Source organism: Aotus nancymaae, unplaced genomic scaffold, assembly GCF_030222135.1.
Source record: "Aotus nancymaae isolate 86718 unplaced genomic scaffold, 86718_ANA_hifiasm-v0.15.2.pri h1tg000006l, whole genome shotgun sequence".
In the NCBI taxonomy this organism is placed as follows: Eukaryota; Metazoa; Chordata; class Mammalia; order Primates; family Aotidae; genus Aotus; species Aotus nancymaae.
In genome coordinates, this window is record NW_026988417.1 from 12,841,372 (window position 1) to 12,859,421 (window position 18,050).

Genomic DNA, 18,050 nt, shown 5'->3' on the forward strand with positions numbered 1-18,050 from the left:
GGGCTGTTGTGTGAGGAAGCATCTCTTGGAACTAGTGTGTTGTGTAATGCCAAAATATATTGATAGTATTATCTGTATCTTCCTCCAGGAAGTTTCTGAAAGGTTGACTTAGTGGCAAAAATGTCATCCATTATTGTCTCCACTAGTCCCTGCTCTTCAGCTTCCAAAGTAACTCTCTTTAGGTTCCAATCTTGCTTGAAACACCATTGTAGACTTTTAAAAATAAACTCTTCCCGTCATCCACCAGGTGTTAGTCCTTTGTCCTGCTTCTCTCGGGAAGGTAATTTCTCCTGCTTGCTGTGTTCTATGACAACCATGCCAGTGCAGCCCAGCTGTTTGCTTCATGTGGTTGTGCCCGTGAGACTTGAGCCAACATTTCAGTCCCTAGTGTTGGGCAAAGTAGTAGCTCAACAAATGTGTCCTTTCCCAGCAGTTTCAGTGGTAAAAGTGCTGGTTATTTTCTTCCTCTGAGAACAGTATGTCAGTGTATTCCAAAAGCATCTTGTTCTTGATTTAATCATACAAATGGCTACACAGTAATTTTAATAAATGTAAGGTGCTCTTGTACACAGGATGAACAATATATCCAAATATCAAAAAACAAAAAAAGAAAACAGTAACCTTTTCCTTCTTCTAGTTAGAACCATCTCCCTCTGACCTCACATCAGTTAGGTTTTATCAGTAGCAGAGATGTTTGGGGAAGGGCTCTAAAATACTGTGGTCCTAAGAGCAGTGAGCCTGCTGTTGAGGTGGAAAGATCAATGCCTCCCTCCCCTGGGCTTTCATATAAAGAACCCTGGCCTGAGGGGGTTAGAAGACAAGTTCAGACTGTGTTGCCACCAACTTGCCATGAGATCTCATTTGGAAGAAGAGTGTTACCGGATTACCATTCCTAATTGGCGTGGTTATGGTAACTCTTAGTAGATTCTAGTATTTAAGTAAAGTCTAGGTGGTAGGGGTCAAGTGGTACCACCCTGAGGAAAGAGAACTGAAGAAGGCAGGGAAGGACTGTGGTTGTAGATGACCAACTTCAACTGAAGAGGAACTAGCCATCATCGGGAGCCACGTCACCCTCTGTCACAGGACACTCTGCTACCTTCACTAAGTCTTGTGTGATCCTCTTAGCCTTGTCTCAGCTCCTTAGCCTTGTCTCAGCTCCGGGGTGGGAAGAGCAGGCGGGCTCTTGTTCAGGTTGCTCACGGAGAAGCAGTGAGGCAGTGGCAGTGGTAACCACGCCGAGGCCTGGGAAATGTCAAACTTGGAGATGTCTGCAAGTGCTTCTCAGTGGGTTAGTGGAAGCTACTGGATTTTAGACTGGATATTTTTTTTTTTTTGGAGTCAGGGATTGTCCTGTGAATTGCAGGATGTTTTGCAACCTGACCTCCTTCCTTCTGCTGAATACTAGTAGTAGCAAATCACTGTGACGTCTAAGAATTGCTTCCTCCCATTTCCAAAGTCCCATAAGCAGTGGTATTAGAACCACTGGAAGGCATGTGGTCTAGCTGACTTCATGTAATTCCACTATTTAGTTCCAATTTCATCGAGAGGTAGCATTTCTTCACACTCCAACGACTTGGTCCCTACAGGGTCATGCCCACAGCAGTCATTACTAAACTGAGTAACATCAGTGTCACAGTAGTACATTTTCAGAATGCAGTGCTGGTGAATCAATCTAAAATTGACCAGTGCAAAGACTGTGACCAAAGGAATCAGGAACCTTGAAAACTAGTTCAGATTCTACCCTTTTACTTTTTACATTTTTTACTTTTAAAAATTTTAGATTTGGTTTTCTGATCCTGCGTAAATTCACTTAGAATGATGGCCTGCAGCTCCATCATTGTTGTTGCAAAGGACATGATGTCGTTCCTTTTTATAGCTACATAGAATTCCACGGTGTACATGTTCCACATTTCCTTTATCCAATCCACTGCTGACAGGCACCTAGGTGGCTTCCTTGTCTTTGCTATTGTGGGTAGTGCTGTAATAAACACGTAAGTGCAGGTATCTTTTTGGTAGAACAATTTACTTTCCTTTGGGCATATACCTGGTAATGGCATTGCTGGGTTAAATGGTAATTTTAATTTTTTGAGAAATCTCCAAACTGCTTTCCACAAGAGCTGAACTAATTTACAGTCCTACCAACAGTGTGTAAGTGTTCCCTTTTCTTGCCAACATCTGTTACTTTTTGACTTTTTAATAAAAGCCATTCTAACTGGTGTGAGATGGTACATCACTGTGGCTTTGATTTACATTTCTTAAGACAAATCACTTTAGATTTTTGAGCTTTGCTTAAAACTCATCTATATACACAAAAACGAGAAACTCTCGTGTTCCTCGTCTCCAAGGGACTTTCTGTTCTACCAAGTTCAGTTGTACCGAGAAAGGCCATCACAGACTCATATTTGAGTTCTACCAAGTTCAGTTCTACTAAGTTCAGTTCTACCGAGAAAGGCCATCACAGACTCATATTTGAATGTGAACATGGAACAATACATCTAAGACCAATTAGAGAGAAGAAATGGTTTTCATGCAGACAAATTTTAAAACACACACAAAAAATTCTTACCACTCAAATTTTGGTAAACATTTTATAATTTATATATAAAATCTCAGTAAGAAACCATGTAAAATGACAGAAATATCCACCTTACATTAAGAGTCAAAATAAAAAAAAACCCCACACTGAATGTAAATTTTAATTATAAAACAAGAATATGAACAAAACATTTTAAAATAATCTCAATTATTTGGCAACTCATCACATCATTGCAAGAGACAAATTTGATCGTAAGAAGTTTAATCTTATGAAAAACCGAAGTTGGACAGTTTGCTCGTATGAGAGTTAAAACATGTTTAATAAAACACATGGCAATAAAGCCAGTTTCTATACTGAAATAATTGTGTATAAAACAACATAAAATCCTGAAACTGAGTAGACAGGAGTGACCTAATCTTCAATGCATTTCTCTTCACTGAAAAAGACAATATGGAAAGAGTATTGGTAGAAGCTTCAGAATAGCACAGAGAAGAGGAATGAACACCAACAGAGGGGTTTCTGCTGCAGGTGACTGGATGCAACTTTACCTGAACCAGAACCTGTTTTACGTCAGTGGGGCTGGTAGTAAAGTCACAGATGCAAGTATAATCTAAAAACAAGTTACATTCTCAAAAAAAGAGTCACAACTGTGAACAGAAAAGCAATGGAGAACCTTTCTTTAGCTAAACTACTTTACTTGGATACATGCGAGTTTCTGCCAGATCATATTAAGATAGTTACAGGGCAGGCAGAGACCTAAAAAATTTTCTACTAATGACTGCATAGCATTTAAAACCCTTTTTTATTAAAAAAAAATAATAAAGTAAGATAAACAGATATATAGTAAAGTTCACAGATAAGTTTTCTCTGTAAAATAAATAAAATGTTCATTGATTAGCATCATACATAGAGTAAAATACAACCTATTTTTACATGTTTATATACTATACACAGATTACCAGTAGGCAGCCTGGTGTCCGTTGGGCTGGAAGGATTTGCATTAATGATGTGTCACATTGGGAAATCCCAATTTCGAATGTTAAAATATACAACTACTTTGTTTTGAGTTCAGATACAAAGTAAACTTACTGTCCTTTATCTGAAATAAATGTACATAATATCTTCTATGAACAATAGTTTATAAAGCTGTTTAAAACATAACAAGAAAAAGCTTGCACCTAGGGACTTACAGCACATGCGTATCTTTTTCCTGGTTAAAGAGAAGCCTACGGCCACTGAGGCATGTCTCTTTCTTCTCCACTATGTTCTTCCATAAGCCTAGGGCAGCAGTGGTCGGGATTATCGCTTCGCTTTTTTCACGGGGGCTTCCTCCACCCTTTGCTGGCCTCTTGTTCGGGCCCCAGGAGGGCTGACTTCTCTCTTGCGCTTGACAGAAGGGGAGAGCTGTGTCTTTGATCTGCATTAAGCAAAGTCAAGGCAATGGTGAGGGTTAAAAGCAGCTGCTTCAGTAACTTGGGAGATCCTTAAAAAAACAGAAGAGTTTTGAATTTGACAGCTAAGAAGAGAAAAACTCAATAACATTTATACACAAAAAGGAGCTATTCTGCGAAGCGCTTGAGCTAACTCGTGATTTGCTGTCAACCTCACACACAAACACAGGACACTGGAAGAGAAGTCTGAAGCCTGCACTCTGGTTCCAGCTCTACCACACTCTAGGTGCTGATGGTGCTCAAGTCCACTTCCTTCTCTGGGCCCTAGTTCTTTTATCTATAAAACAAAGACATCAACAGCTGGTCCCACCAATATATAAACTGTCCCAAGTTCAATCAACTAGCAAGAACACAGCAGGATTGCAACCTAGGTCTGACCAAGTGCAAGATCATGTTTTACAGCACAATATTACAGAAAATGGCTCTGATGAAAAGGCATGGGAATTTCAGAAGAAAATTCTAGCCAATCTTCCTGTCACCAGCATCTCCCTGTTGATCTAGTCTGTGATTAAAATTATTTGTTGGAAACCCCAATTAATCATGTTACTATCCTGGAGATGAGGTCCCGTCTTTGGAAACCCCCACAGAGAAATGCAACTTTACTGAGATGAAGACTTGAGGTCTTTACCACAGCATTTATCAGCTGTGTTTTTTCAAACTGCAAGTTACAATCAGTATTTTCAAACAACATATTAAAAATACCACTCGTATCACATCTATTAAATTCGACTCATGAAAGTTTTGTTTCAGTTACAGTAGCAAGAATGTGAGCACCAGCTATATTGCAAAACATTCTTACAGGGGTTGTTGCCAAAAAATTCTGAAAGTCTTACACACATAGATCTCTCCCACTAGACACAATGATTCTCTAGGGCAGCTGCTGAGATTTATTCATTTTTCTAATTCCAGTGCCTAGTGCAATGCCCAACACATGGCAAGCAGGCAGTAAATGTCCTGTCAATGAATAAAAGACTTGGGGAACCAAAATTGCAAGAGATGGAGAAATGGGACTCTACTGATATGAAGACCTGTCTTTCATTCCTTCATTGACAGAAAAAGTAAATAACCTCAATCTGAGTCAAAAATTGTTGCAGATGATATGGTTTTGGCATGTGTTGACAATGACTGAAAATGTGTTTGTTGATAATCCATTTCAAACTGTTTCGATGGAAAGCCACCAGCCACTCAATGAACACCTCTTCAGTGAAGGTGCCGTGTGCAGTATTGTGCTGGGGGCCAAATGGTAGCCGACAGAAGCTCTGAGTCAGGCTGCTTCTCCCCAGCCATGTGAGCTTCGTAGCTTATCCAGGTCCTTCCAGTCCACCCAGAATGTGGTCTAGGACCAGGGGCACTGGTCACTGAGGAGCTTGTTGGAATTGCCAACTCTCAGGCCCCATGCTAGACTTACACACCCAGGATCTGCGTTTTACCAAGAGCCTGAAGTGATTCAACTGCATGTTCAACTTTGAGTAGTATGCATGCAAACCTTCCTGAGATTCTTTCCCTCACATATAAAATAAAGGTAACTATTACAATTCACTGAATTAGCATTAAATGAGAGCATGTATATGAAAGTGCCTGGCACTATAGTTTGCTTTCAACACGGGGAAAACATGTACATACATACTAACAGCACATACATACAAGTATGCTGTGAAGATGAAAATGTGGTAAGAGAAGTCAAAACAGTTTTTGTGTGTAGTGAAAAGTCTTTTATTTTTGAATATGATAATGTGTAGAAATTATGACAAGTTCCTATCTCAAGAAAGAAACTTAGAGCTCAGAGGGGTAAATAAAATGCATATACCGAACCAATGCTATGTGGCATCTCAAGTGCCCAGTACTGACCAGAGGTGCAGCAAGAAGAGATGAAAGTGGGCTGAAGCAGGATGGAAAGGGGGATTTGACTTACGGGGGGTGCTGGTGGTCAGGACACTCCTCACTAGCTCAAGCAAAGGCAAGGAAGGCAGGCTCAGGACCACCTCTGGGAAGCAGTAAGACTAGTAAGACTGCAGTGAAAGGTGTAAGCTAGCAGGGGCTGTGCCTGAAAGAGGGAGCTTTATTACCTCATCACCTCTCCAATGCTCTAGCTAAAACAGAAATGATACTGGGCTGTTACATGCTTTACCACACTACCTTGCCTTTGGTCTTGGTGGATGAGAGAAGGCAGATAAAGCTCACAGGTATCAAGGACAAGCCTGTGTGGCAGTCCACTGTGGCAAGGCCAGACTGATGAGGCCACAGAGAAACCTTCTGCAGTCCTTCCTATTCTTCTTGGAAACCAATGATCCCCAAAGACAGTTATTTGGTGAGACAAAATCTTAAAGGAAATTAGGAAGAAAGCATCACTGTACCAAAAATAGTCTTAGGGGATTAAAAATGACTTGAAGTGTGAGCAGGGACTTACCTTCCTAATGGGGGAGATTTACTAACTTTTTCGCTGGTAGGTAACTTCTCTTTTGCTAATTTTTGGCGATTTCTAGGAGAAACTGTGTCTGGGCTGCCAAGTTTGGATGCTGCACGTGCAGGTGGCTTGCTATGTTGCTTTCTGAAACAGATTATAGAAACACTGGGCAATGGTAGCACTGAATACTCCAGTCCCTGGAACTATTTAGGAAATATGAGGCTCCTTGTGGGCAAGTCGGAACAATAGGAACTAAAATCAGAAAAATGGTTGGCTTTCCTGACCACTGCTAATAAGTCGACCTTAATGTCACCTACAACTACCTCAGCTTGTGTGACACTATCTTTGCTCATACTGTGCATGATATTTTATTGTGATTTAGAAAAAAAAAAAACTGTGAAAAACAGAAAATATATTGGCTGACAAAATAAAGATCACAAAAGAACACATCAGGGTAGAATAAAGGGCCAAGAGATTAGCGAAACTACAATTCACAAGGCTAAGTGTTAAGGCCCAAGTAGTCAACCGCACAAGAACCAGACAAGGATTTCTGATTTAACAGTAAAACTTCTAAAAAAAGGAACTTGTTTAGCTGGTGTATTGTTCAATTTCAGGCAACTCAGTAATGAGGATGCACATTGAAGAACAATATCCAGAAAATAAGGTAAAACAATCCTCTTCTAGATTCATTAGACCACACTTGGTATAGAGTTTGTTTCTGTTTATCTATCTTGAGAAAGAGTATCTATCTATGTATCTATGTATCTATCTATCTATCTAATCTATCTTGAGAAAGAACCTTGCTCTTTTGCCCAGGCTGGAGTACAGTGGTACAATCTCTGCTCACTGGAACTTCCACCTCCCAGGTTCAAGCAATTCTCCTGCCTCAGCTGCCCACGTAGCTGGAATTACAGAAGTCTGCCACAACGCTTAGCTAATTTTGTATTTTTAGTAGAGATGAGGTTTTACCATGTTAGCCAGGCTGGTTTCAAACTCGTGGCCTCAAGTGATCCACCAGCCTTGGCCTCCCAAAGTGCTGGAATTACAGGTGTGAGCCATTGCACATGGCCTTTTAAATTTATTATTATTATTATTATTATTTTTTTTTTAGAGACAGGGTCTTGCTACATTGCTTAGCTGGTCTCGAACTCCTGGCCTAATGCAATCCTCCTGCTTCAGCCTCCTGAGTAGCTGGTATTACAGGCAAGAGTCACTGTGCCCAGCTGCACATATGCTTCTAAAAGAGGATAAAGGCAACTGAGGAGAACAAACAGGGTTGATGAAGGGGATCAAAAAGCAAGAAGAGAAGACCTGGAAGCTGCCCTCAAATATGTAAGGGAAAATTATACACAAGGTTCTGAAAGTAGAACCAGAATTAAGAGTAGAAGCTAGAGGGAGGCCAGCTTCTACTGAACACAAGTCAGAGAATGCTAAGGAGGATGTAGCTTTCCCTGCCACTGAGATCCATGCAAAAGCAGGAAGACCCTTTCAGGGGAGCTGCAGGTGCAGTGACTCAGGCACTGACTGGCTAGTGGTACTAGATGACCACTGAGAGCCCACCCAACCCAGACTATCTGTGAAATTAGGAAGACACCAGAGCCCTGGGACTGATCAACCAATACCAAATAATCTAAACTAGTGAGAAAAGAATTCATTTGAAAACCAAAAGTTTGTATTATAAAGTGCATGAAGGAAGAGTTTTGATAATTCTGGTGATTACAAAACCATATAAATCAAATAAGATTTATTTTTAAAGAATTTATAAAAGGCAAGCCTGAGAACAATTTTTAGACATTCACTTGAAGATGGCTAGAAGGCCTATGGAACTTTCTCTGAGGTGAGCCCTACTTTCCACAACTGTTTACAGAGGGAAGCAGTAATTCTGGTGGGATGGATGCTATACCCAAATGCAGGGGTGTTGGGCTTCAGCACCCTCACCCTCTCCTAGCAGCACCAATTTTGATTCTGTGACTTCTTTTCTATTTATCTGAGCTGTTCCACCTAAAAAACAAATATGAGATCACCTTATTTTTAGCCATGTGAGCTTCTAGAGTCCTTTGGCTCTAAAATCTGATTCTTTGAGAAATTAAACCATGCCACAAATGGCTAATAATGTGTTAAGTTTGAAGGAATTAGAAACAGACTGATTTTAAGTCTTTATTTAACGACAAGATACTATTATCTTATGATGTTAGTGATATTTTTGAAAAAAATCTTTCTGAACTTTTTGATTAATCTTGGATAATGAAATTAAAACAAGACTATACCAAGATTAACAGCTTGGGATCTCCCTATGTTGCCCAGGCTGGTCTCAAACTCCTGGGCTCAAGTGATCCTCCCACCTTAGTCTCCCCAAAGTGTTGGGATGACAAGCATGAGCTACTGTGCTCAGCTTGGAAAATATTCATGTTTGGTAAAGTTATTAACTGGTACGATGAGACTACACAGTTATGCACCATTTCTCAAAATGTGCCATGAGGAAAGGAACACTGGAAAATGTTAACAGGTACGATAATACAGGCCAACAACAGAAAAGGGGTATCAGCAAATAATGCCTGTTCAAACAGAGTTCAACAGGCTTCTTTCCTTTAGAGTGTGGCGAACGCTTAATATTTTAATGAACATGTAACCTAGGAAGGACAGAGAATTCACTGACATTCCCAAACTCATCTACCATGGCACTCTTTTTCTTGGAGTTTTCTGGCTACAATAGGGCTTGAGAGAACACATTTTGGGAAATATATGCAAGTATGGACCTCTTCAAAAATGGTCAAATGTGGGCACCTTCCTATGATCAACCTACTACATAGCACTGGTGAGGTGCATGTAAGGGTGGTGGTGCATTAGCCTGGTTCCTCTTGCTCTCTGGAGTTGAATTAAGCATGCTGAGAGCAGGGACCATGTTTTATGTATGTCTACATTTATGAATGGTGCTCAACACCATGACTGAAGGATGGTAGACGCTCAAAAAATATTAGTAAAGAATGAGTTCCACCAAATAGGCATTTAAAACCTGGCAAAGACTCTGAAATAACCCCCAAAGTGGTTTAGAACAGAAAATGTGTTCTCCAAGAAAAACTATGTGCCCTCTGCTAACAATGAAAATGAAAGAACTTCCACTGCAGCATGAATGATTCAGTTCAAAGAGAATCCCATGAAACCCAAAGCTGTTTTCAGATAGAGAAGCTGGTGACAGCCTCTGGCAGCTCTGTGCTGCCCCCATTACCTCTGAGCCTCTGATCTGGTGGTGGATCTTGTGGTGGCTCCTGAAGGCTCGTCCTCTTCCTCTTCTTCCTCTTCCTCATCAGACTCCTGCTCTTTCTTGTCCTCCATTGGTTCAGAAACTGATTTCTGGCGTTTTCTTTCTGGCTCTGAGGATTCTGTTCAAATAGAAGGGTAACACCTGGATTATACAATTCCCAAAGATACTTCCAAGGGAGAGAGTCATGGAGTTTAGAACTTAGGATATTAGGGACTTGGAGGCTGAGAAGTGGTTTTCCACTTCCTTTTTGTTTCAGCACTTGCAATTCACAACTGTTTAACTTAATCTCAAACACATTTGGGATAGTTTACATATGCAGTTCACAGCCAGCATTCATAAAAAATTCATGTACTCAGAAAAGCATCTGGGATGTACCATTTCTGACACAGGATTAGATCTATTTCACACATATTTATGTAATATTAATATTAGCTGTATCCCATTGCATTTTTCCTCAAAGAAAAACTCTTAAGAAGGTGATTCTGAAACAATGACTTTTTATTAAGAATTTGCTAGAAACATACCAGCATCATCTGATACAGTGAGAGAACGTTTGGGTTTTCTTCCTCTCCGACGCACACTGGCTACTATTTTTTCTTCACCTTCATCCTAGAAGCAATAAAATTAAAGTTGAAAGAGTGGTCAACTGAGCATTAAAAGTGATTTCTAAACAACGTATCTTGATAAGAAATTTAACACTTACATTGCTTATACTTCTTTCCTGTAGGTTAGCTGTTTCTTTGTTGGATTCATCTTTAAGAAAAGGGAAATCTCTGCATTAATATTTTATTACTGTAAATTTAAACTTCAACAGTCAGCCTGGCTTGTCTGTCAATGTATCAGTATGAATCAATACATTGTTATACACTTCATCATTATTTTGTATCAGTCAAGCAAAGACAGAATCAGAATACCTAGTAGAGATCACATCAGAATGTAAGTCAGGAAACCTAAGTTTTCATTTCAGATTTTATTTAAATTCGCTGACCTTCAGTTTCTTCATCTGCAAGATAACAAGTTGGGTTAGACTACTTTGTGTGTGTGTGTGTGAGACGGAGTTTCACTCAGCCACCCAGGTTGGAGTGCAGTCGAGCAATCTCGGCTCACTGCAACCTCTGCCTCCTGAGTTCAAGCAATTCTCCTGCCTCAGCCTCCCAAGTAGCTGGGATTACAGGCGCCCGCCACCATGCCTGGCTAATTTTTTATACTTTTAGTAGAGACAGGGTTTCACCATGTTGACCAGGCTGTTCTCGAACTCCTGACCTTGGGTTATCCGCTTGCCTCAGCTTCCCAAAGTGCTGGGATTACAGTCGTGAGCCACTGCACCCGGCTGGGTTAGACTACTTTTATGATCTCTTTCAGCTTAAATGTTCTGACCCCAAAAAGAAGAAAAAAAAGGCATCAAGGAGCCCACAATATGCCCCAGTAACTGCAACTTGGAATGATATACAGGCTGAGCATCCCTAATCTGATGATCCAAAATCTAAAATGTTCTAGAATCCAAAACTTTTTGAGCACTAACATGACCCTCAAAAGAAATGCCACTGGAACATTTTGGATTTTGATTAGGAATGCTAACTGGGAAATGCAAATATTCCAATATCAGAATAAATTCAAAATCTGAAACACTTCTGGTGCCCTAGCCACTTCAAATAAGGATATTTAACCGGTACTTTTATTCTATTTTTATGAGACAGGGTCTTGCTCTGTTGCCCAGGCTGGAGTGCAATGGTGTGATCATAGCTTCTTGCAAACTCCAACTTCTGGGCTCCAGTGATTCTCCTGTGATGGCTTCCCAATGTGCTGAGATTACAGGTGTGAGCCATCACACCTGGCTAATATGAACTTCTAAATCTCAGTGTAGCTCTCCAAGTATTATGATTCCAGCTTATAGTTTGAAAAAACCAGGCTTGAGTAATTTGATTTATGTAATTTGTTCAGAGTCACATAACTAATTAGTAGAGTGATAGGTAGAATTCTTTTGACTCCAAATACATCATGGTGGTTAAAAAAGTACATCATATTATGACCTGTTGTTTGTACAGTGTGTATTTACATTCCTTATGCATTTGCTTTCTGCAGATGTTATGATTTTCTGAGAATGTATCAAGGTAAGAAAAATAAAGATTAGTTCAACACACTACTTGAAGCTGAAATTATGGGGATATTCATCAGGCACTCAAAAACTCAAAGGCACTTCTTTTAGTGACTGTAGTAGTTGCACTTTTTTGCAAGTTTAAAATACCAATGAAGATGAAAAACTTAACCCAACAGAAAGGTCAACAAAGAGGTCTGTCTTAAAATGGTCATCATTTTACCTAAATTCAGAAAACATCCCGAATCATACAGCTTTAATTGGAGTCCTTAAAGGGTACTGAAATTATAAAGATTTCTTCTTGTATGGATTCAAAATACTATAAAATTATTAATAAAAACTGGTTAAGATCAAAAGTGCTAAATCTCCTCCCTCTTTTAAAAAATAACAAACCTTAATTTACCAAGATACAAGAAAAAGTGAAGTATGATCACACATAGTTAAATGTGGAAAAAATTTTATATTACCTATTTGCTTTATTTGCTGATCAGAATATGTACTTTCTCAATGTGACCATGCTATTTATTTGATACAAAATAGCTGTTACATTAATCTTTGTTGTTGATTGATATCAACACTTCAGAGCTCACCAATGGCTCTTCTTGCTTTTATGTAAAATATTTTAGACCACAAAATATATACATACACTTTGCAAAAAGTATCTGGAAAATACATGCAATAGTAACAAATAATATAGACTACTCCCATTATTCTGCCACCCAGAGCTAATCATTATCAATATTTTGGAATATATTTTTCTCCTTGGAATGAGGAGAAAAAAAGTCAAAACAATTTTAATTCTTGAGTCCTGGGCTCTATAAACCAATAGGTAGAGTCTTTCCTAGATGCAAGGACAACTGTTTTTACCAAGAGGGCCACCCATTTCAATGAGAAGCAGAATGGAAGTCCCAAACCTTCTCCAACGGCCAGCCTCTCCTACCCCTCCCTCAAATCACACACAGAGGAATGCTGGAGGTACATACCTGTTTGCATTACTTTCAGTTTGCTGCTAGGTGGAGATTGTTCTACCTACGTTTAAATAAACACAAAAAAATTAAAATCAGCAGTTTACAATCATCACACAGAAATGCAATCAATGATGTAAAGGTGATATAGGGTCTTTATTTACATAGGCAGACTCTTTGAGACCTATTTTCTGTAATTAAGTATATGCGGCAAATGTGGATGCTTGAGCTTCTAAATACAGACTTTCCAATAAGCGTCTTCTCTAACCTCCTTGTTGTGATGCTAGAGGATGAGAACTGAGGCAATGTAGAATGGCCGCTGTGGTTAATATTCCCCAAGGCAAATCATTTTACATGTTGGTAAATGCATTCACATGTACTTCTCTGGTTTTGTTTTGTAATTCCATGAGATAAGTACTGCAGGTATCATTATACACTTTACATTCAAGGAAACTGAGTCACCAGAGGGTCCCATGACTGGTCCTAAGTCACAGGTCTCAGGGTAAGTGGCAAAGTTGAGGTTTGAATCCCATGTGCTTTTGTTAGTCAGTGAACACACACCTGTCCTCCTTATAATGCTTTCCTTGTAATGTCCTCCTTATAATAATCCACTGAAATGCATGCAATGGAATCCTGATACAATGATTTTGGTAGGTATATACTTCAGGGTCAAAGAAGGACACTCAAACATAAAATATCACTGAAGATTTTCCTGCACTGAAATCTCTGTATATTTTAGGTCAAAGCGAATTCCACAGTAAGTACTAAGTTAGCAAGACAACTCAGAAGTCTCTATAAAGAAGCTACTATCTCAAAATCAAAATCCTCATATAAAATAGTTAATTTGCATATTTTAACCAAGGGTGGCCACAGGAAGATAAATCCCTAGATAATTTTTAAATAATCACACTCATAAGTTAGGATGGAATCAGAATGAAGAACAATAAAACTCTGCTTACACAAAGATACTACTAATCAAAATATTTGAATGGTTACTCAGTATTTAAGAAAGTCTTTTAAAGCTTTTCAAATACTTAAAAAAATAAAGTTCAAAATACTAGATATTACATTATACTTCAGATTAGAGCAAGTATTTGAAATTGTCATGTTTTGTAATTACTTACAGTAACAATGACCGTATCTGTTTTGGAGTCGTCTTCTAAAAAAAAAAAAACTCATTTAGAAAATCGGTTTGAAAATCTCTTGTGTGTGAACTGAAAACACACCAAGTACCTACTCATTTTTAATGTTGTTTCTACAGGGTATTTGCGAGGTCTTCCTCTTTTCCTTTTAACAATTATTGGCTGATCTTCCTAAGGGGGAAATAAAAAAACAACAGCAATAAAAAAATAATTTCATCCTTCATTATACAAAGTTTTCTCAAAAATCAGATTGACAGTTCCTGCGAGAGCTCACATCCTAGCTTTGTCACTTTAAGAATATGTGACCTTGGGCTTAGTGTTTTATTTACTTTTCTCACTGTAGTTTCCTCAACCTGATAAATATCGCTAACTGCCATAAATTAATGTAATTGTGAGGATTATGAGACAATAAAGTAATCAAAGTGTTACCTTTTACTTCCTTAATAAATATGTATGTCCATTTAAATTGGGATTTAGCCCAAGTTAGTTGTGACCAAATGTTACCCCTTATAAAAAATAAAGGGGTCCACTGAATAGATCATACATAGAGAAATGAGAACAAGAAAAGATTTTAACAATGGGCAAATTTGGCAATGGTTATCTAGATCTGGCTAGTATACAGGCTGTGTCTCTTGATTTATGATGCTCAGTTTCAAGCCACTGCAATTCTATGCTCCACGGGCTCCCTGCAAATCTATGGGCTTAGAGTGGGCAGGGCTGGGATGCGCTGTCTGTGCCTGCAGCCTCCAGGAATCCATGACCTTGCCTCATGAACTAGGTTTCCTCGAGCATTCCCTGCAAGACTTCTGCACACCCTGCTGCTGCTTCCATTCCATCCTAACTGGACTCCACGGCTCAGACAGCCTACAGTTTGCTGCTGTGTGCCTGGCCTGGCAGCTCAGCATTGCCAGGCCAGGAACCTGCCACTGCCACTGATGTAGAGCTCTGAGCTGGTCCTATCTAGCCATGAAATAAGTAGGTCTCATACAAATGTTTTGATGAATCAAGGATGAAGAGAACAAAATTAATCAAAACGACACTCACAAAATGCATTGTATGAAATGGTGTCCCATGGCACTGTAAAAAACCCAGCTCCTGCAAAGTACTTAAGAGAAACTCGAGGTAATAGTATTTCACAAATTTAATTTGGTTTTAGTGCTTAAATAATTGTGAACAAATAAATATGAAAAGCACATCTCACCTCCTGAGATTTTGTGGTGTCATCATCGTTCTGCTCTGTCTTTTCACCAGTAGCTTCACTGCTGCTATATTCATCTGAAGAAAAGGCAGAGCTTTGTTCACTGCTAGTGATCATGGTCAGCCTTCCCCACCTTTACCTAGGAGACCTACACAGCTCCAGCCACACATGAACACACACTCCATTTTCATGTTTCTACCCTCAAAATTAATAAGCCTCAGTTTGGCTGACTAGTAAACAGCACACTTTAGGTATAGCAGGATCCAAATTAAAAAGGGTTCCCTAGCCCTATTAATCTTAAGCATGAGGAACTTCATTACACAGGGAAAGCAAATGAGATATGCTGACTGCTTTGAAGGCTCAGTCAATTTATCCAAGCAGATGTTTTACTCACCTTTTTCTTCCATGACCCTTGAGGCAGTGCTGTTTGTCTCAGAACTGGTTTTAGATAATTCTTCCAAATCACCAGAGTTCTCTTCCTATAGAGAAGTTGGAAAAGACTAGAAGCTTCTTCAAACTGAAGCCTTTACCCATTCATCCTCCCCACCCAAGTTTGCCTTTCTATTTCCAAATCACTTCCTAGTTCGTTTTTAGAACAGTTTTTTGGAAAATGTTTTTGAATGTAACTATTATTGCTGTTGAGATTATAAAAAAAATAAAAATTCTGAGAGCAGAAAAGCATGAGATAAAGTTCAAGTATGAAGTATCAAGGCCATTTTCTTTCCTGCAAAATAGAAATTGCTCTTCTCCCTCTCCTTGGATTTTGTCTTTTCAAGACAAACTCCAGAGAAAGAATCGATGGATATTGGCAACAGATTATTTTTCTTTGTGGAGTGGTGGAGGGGAGGGATGTGGGGAAGCAATAATTTGGAAGGTGCCCAGGAGAATTTCTGGGTATCCAGATGAGCTGACTTGGAGCAGTCATCTTTCAGTAATTAAATTGTTACCCCTTAGTGACAAGAAAGTACTCATTGTGAAGTACTAAAACATTTATACTATAATACTAATATAATATATAAACAAAAACACATAAAGTAGACTAAGATCAAGATGAAACAGGAAACTAAAGCTTTACTTTTACTTTCATGGCCCATTATAAACAATTGTAATGTAAAACCTCATTTCTATTAGTTTTAATTTTACTTATTTTTGAATAGAAATATATTCTCAAGGTTCAAAATTTAGAGGGGTCTATAATGAAATGCCCTCACCCCTAACTTCCCTACTGGGAGGCATTCAATGTCACTGGGTTTTGATATAGCCTTTCAGGGGTTTGGAGAGGGTGGATATAAAGCAAATCCACATTTCACAGTCTTTTGAAACACTGGAATTTCTGGCCTACCTCATGTAAGATATGTTTAGATCTTCATTCTTTTTTACCTAACAATGAGGATGACACAGGGCTTCTGTTACTTCCTAGTAAAAGAAGAATCAGCTCAGACATTTCTCTTATTATTTGTGCCTCCATTACAAATATTATCTTTGTCTTATGGGTTTTTTTGTTGTAGTTATTTTTGCAGATGTCTCAAGCTAGTGTCTGTTTTGGAAGGGTCAATTCAATTAAAATAAGGTTAACAAACTCTGCAAATTCATTTAGTTGAGCATCTGTAAAGTATTAAGTCATAAAATACGAAACAAACAAGTGAGGGGCTCATTCTAAAGTCCTCTGTGTTGTGCAACTCCCAGCTTCCCTTAAGGTACTTTGACAGTTCGATATAACTAGGTCCAGGATATGTGATTACAATACATGACTCACAGGTAATGTCAGAGGTGAGCTCACTTTCAGTGATGGTACCAGGGCCAATCTACAGAGTAAATATTAATAGAGCTTAATTTTTAAGATTTTTAGATAAAAGGCATATATAAATAGTGGTTCTACCATTTCTGCTCACATCTTGATGACCTGTCGTACATCCAATTGAGAGAGTGCTGATTTCGAGGATGGAAGGTCAACCAATTTGGGAAAGCCAAGGAGAAACCTATTTGCTCTGACCTTATCAACACATCAACACTGAGACTTCACGCTGAGACACTCATGCTGCACCGCCATTTTCAGTTCAGAACCTCTTCAAGGGCTCTGTGTGTGTGTGAGAGAGACAGTATGTATATATGTGTTATGTGTGTGACAGGCAGAAAGTGTGTGTGTGTGTGTATATGTGTTTGGGTGTGTGTGTTGGATGGGATTTAGGAGCAGACAGAAGTTTTTGGGGTCTTCTCCCTCATTTCAGTCAGAACATCTACACTTGTATCTGTTTCATATAGTGGGCTGAAGATGTCCTGCGCAAAAGTCTTCAAACCATTGGATGAACTGCATTTCTGTTTTTGAGCTGGCTCTTTCAGGGCCAACATTTGGTCCTGTAAGCACTTAATCAGATCCCGATGACATACATGCAACTCACTTTTTATTTCCTTTTATTTTTCCAGTGCCTGGGATTTTTCACTTACTCAATTTTGGTCTTCTTTTGGTCTTACTAAACACATTTTAGAATAATGACTTCATTGCTTTTTATAAAATGGCACATATTTACTACACAGAAAACTATAACAGGAAGGATGAAATCACTCCCAACTTACTGTCCAAAAATTACTAATATTAACATGATATTAAATAAATACCATTGCAGACAGCTTTCCATGTAAGAAAAGATTCTTTTGTAGTAACTGAAAATACTGTGTATATAAAACTGCTTAATGAAAATTGTTAAATTAGATTATTTAAATTTAACATGAAAAAATCATGAAATAAGAGAAAATAAAAAGATACCTTTTCAATCTGCTTTTCTTCAAATTTAGAAGTATTGTCTCAGAATTTTTTATTGTGGACAGGGCAGGGAGAGGGCTAGTGTATGAGCCTGTTTCCTCCTTTGGTCACAAACAACTGAAATTCACGAACATATGCCACTTTCCCTCTTTGGCTATAAAATCCTTTCCTATTACTTTTTATTTAGTTCATTGGTTACTGGGTTAAAAAAGAGACTAAAGTCTGATTTTAGAGAA

The 18,050-nt window shown here is 38.8% G+C and overlaps 1 protein-coding gene across 6 annotated transcripts in view; it reads right to left on the bottom strand.

The window, feature by feature from the left end:
- Nucleotides 1-2,574: 2,574 nt before the first annotated feature.
- The window catches only part of BOD1L1 (biorientation of chromosomes in cell division 1 like 1), a 57,440-nt gene continuing 41,964 nt past the window's right edge, over nt 2,575-18,050 (bottom strand). The window contains exons 18-27 of one of the 6 annotated variants that reach the window (XM_064365724.1): nt 15,448-15,532; nt 15,057-15,130; nt 13,951-14,026; nt 13,838-13,869; nt 12,732-12,777; nt 10,357-10,406; nt 10,178-10,262; nt 9,618-9,771; nt 6,395-6,535; nt 2,575-3,953 (exon numbers count right to left, since the gene is read on the bottom strand). In XM_064365724.1, the coding sequence (XP_064221794.1) occupies nt 3,836-3,953; nt 6,395-6,535; nt 9,618-9,771; nt 10,178-10,262; nt 10,357-10,406; nt 12,732-12,777; nt 13,838-13,869; nt 13,951-14,026; nt 15,057-15,130; nt 15,448-15,532 (861 nt within the window). In that variant the 3' untranslated portion in view covers nt 2,575-3,835. Of the gene's footprint in view, nt 4,020-6,394; nt 6,536-9,617; nt 9,772-10,177; nt 10,263-10,356; nt 10,407-12,731; nt 12,778-13,837; nt 13,873-13,950; nt 14,027-15,056; nt 15,131-15,447; nt 15,533-16,809; nt 16,859-18,050 lie in introns of those variants that run through there. The other 5 variants (XM_064365721.1, XM_064365725.1, XM_021669502.2 and 2 more) reach the window with 5 other exon arrangements.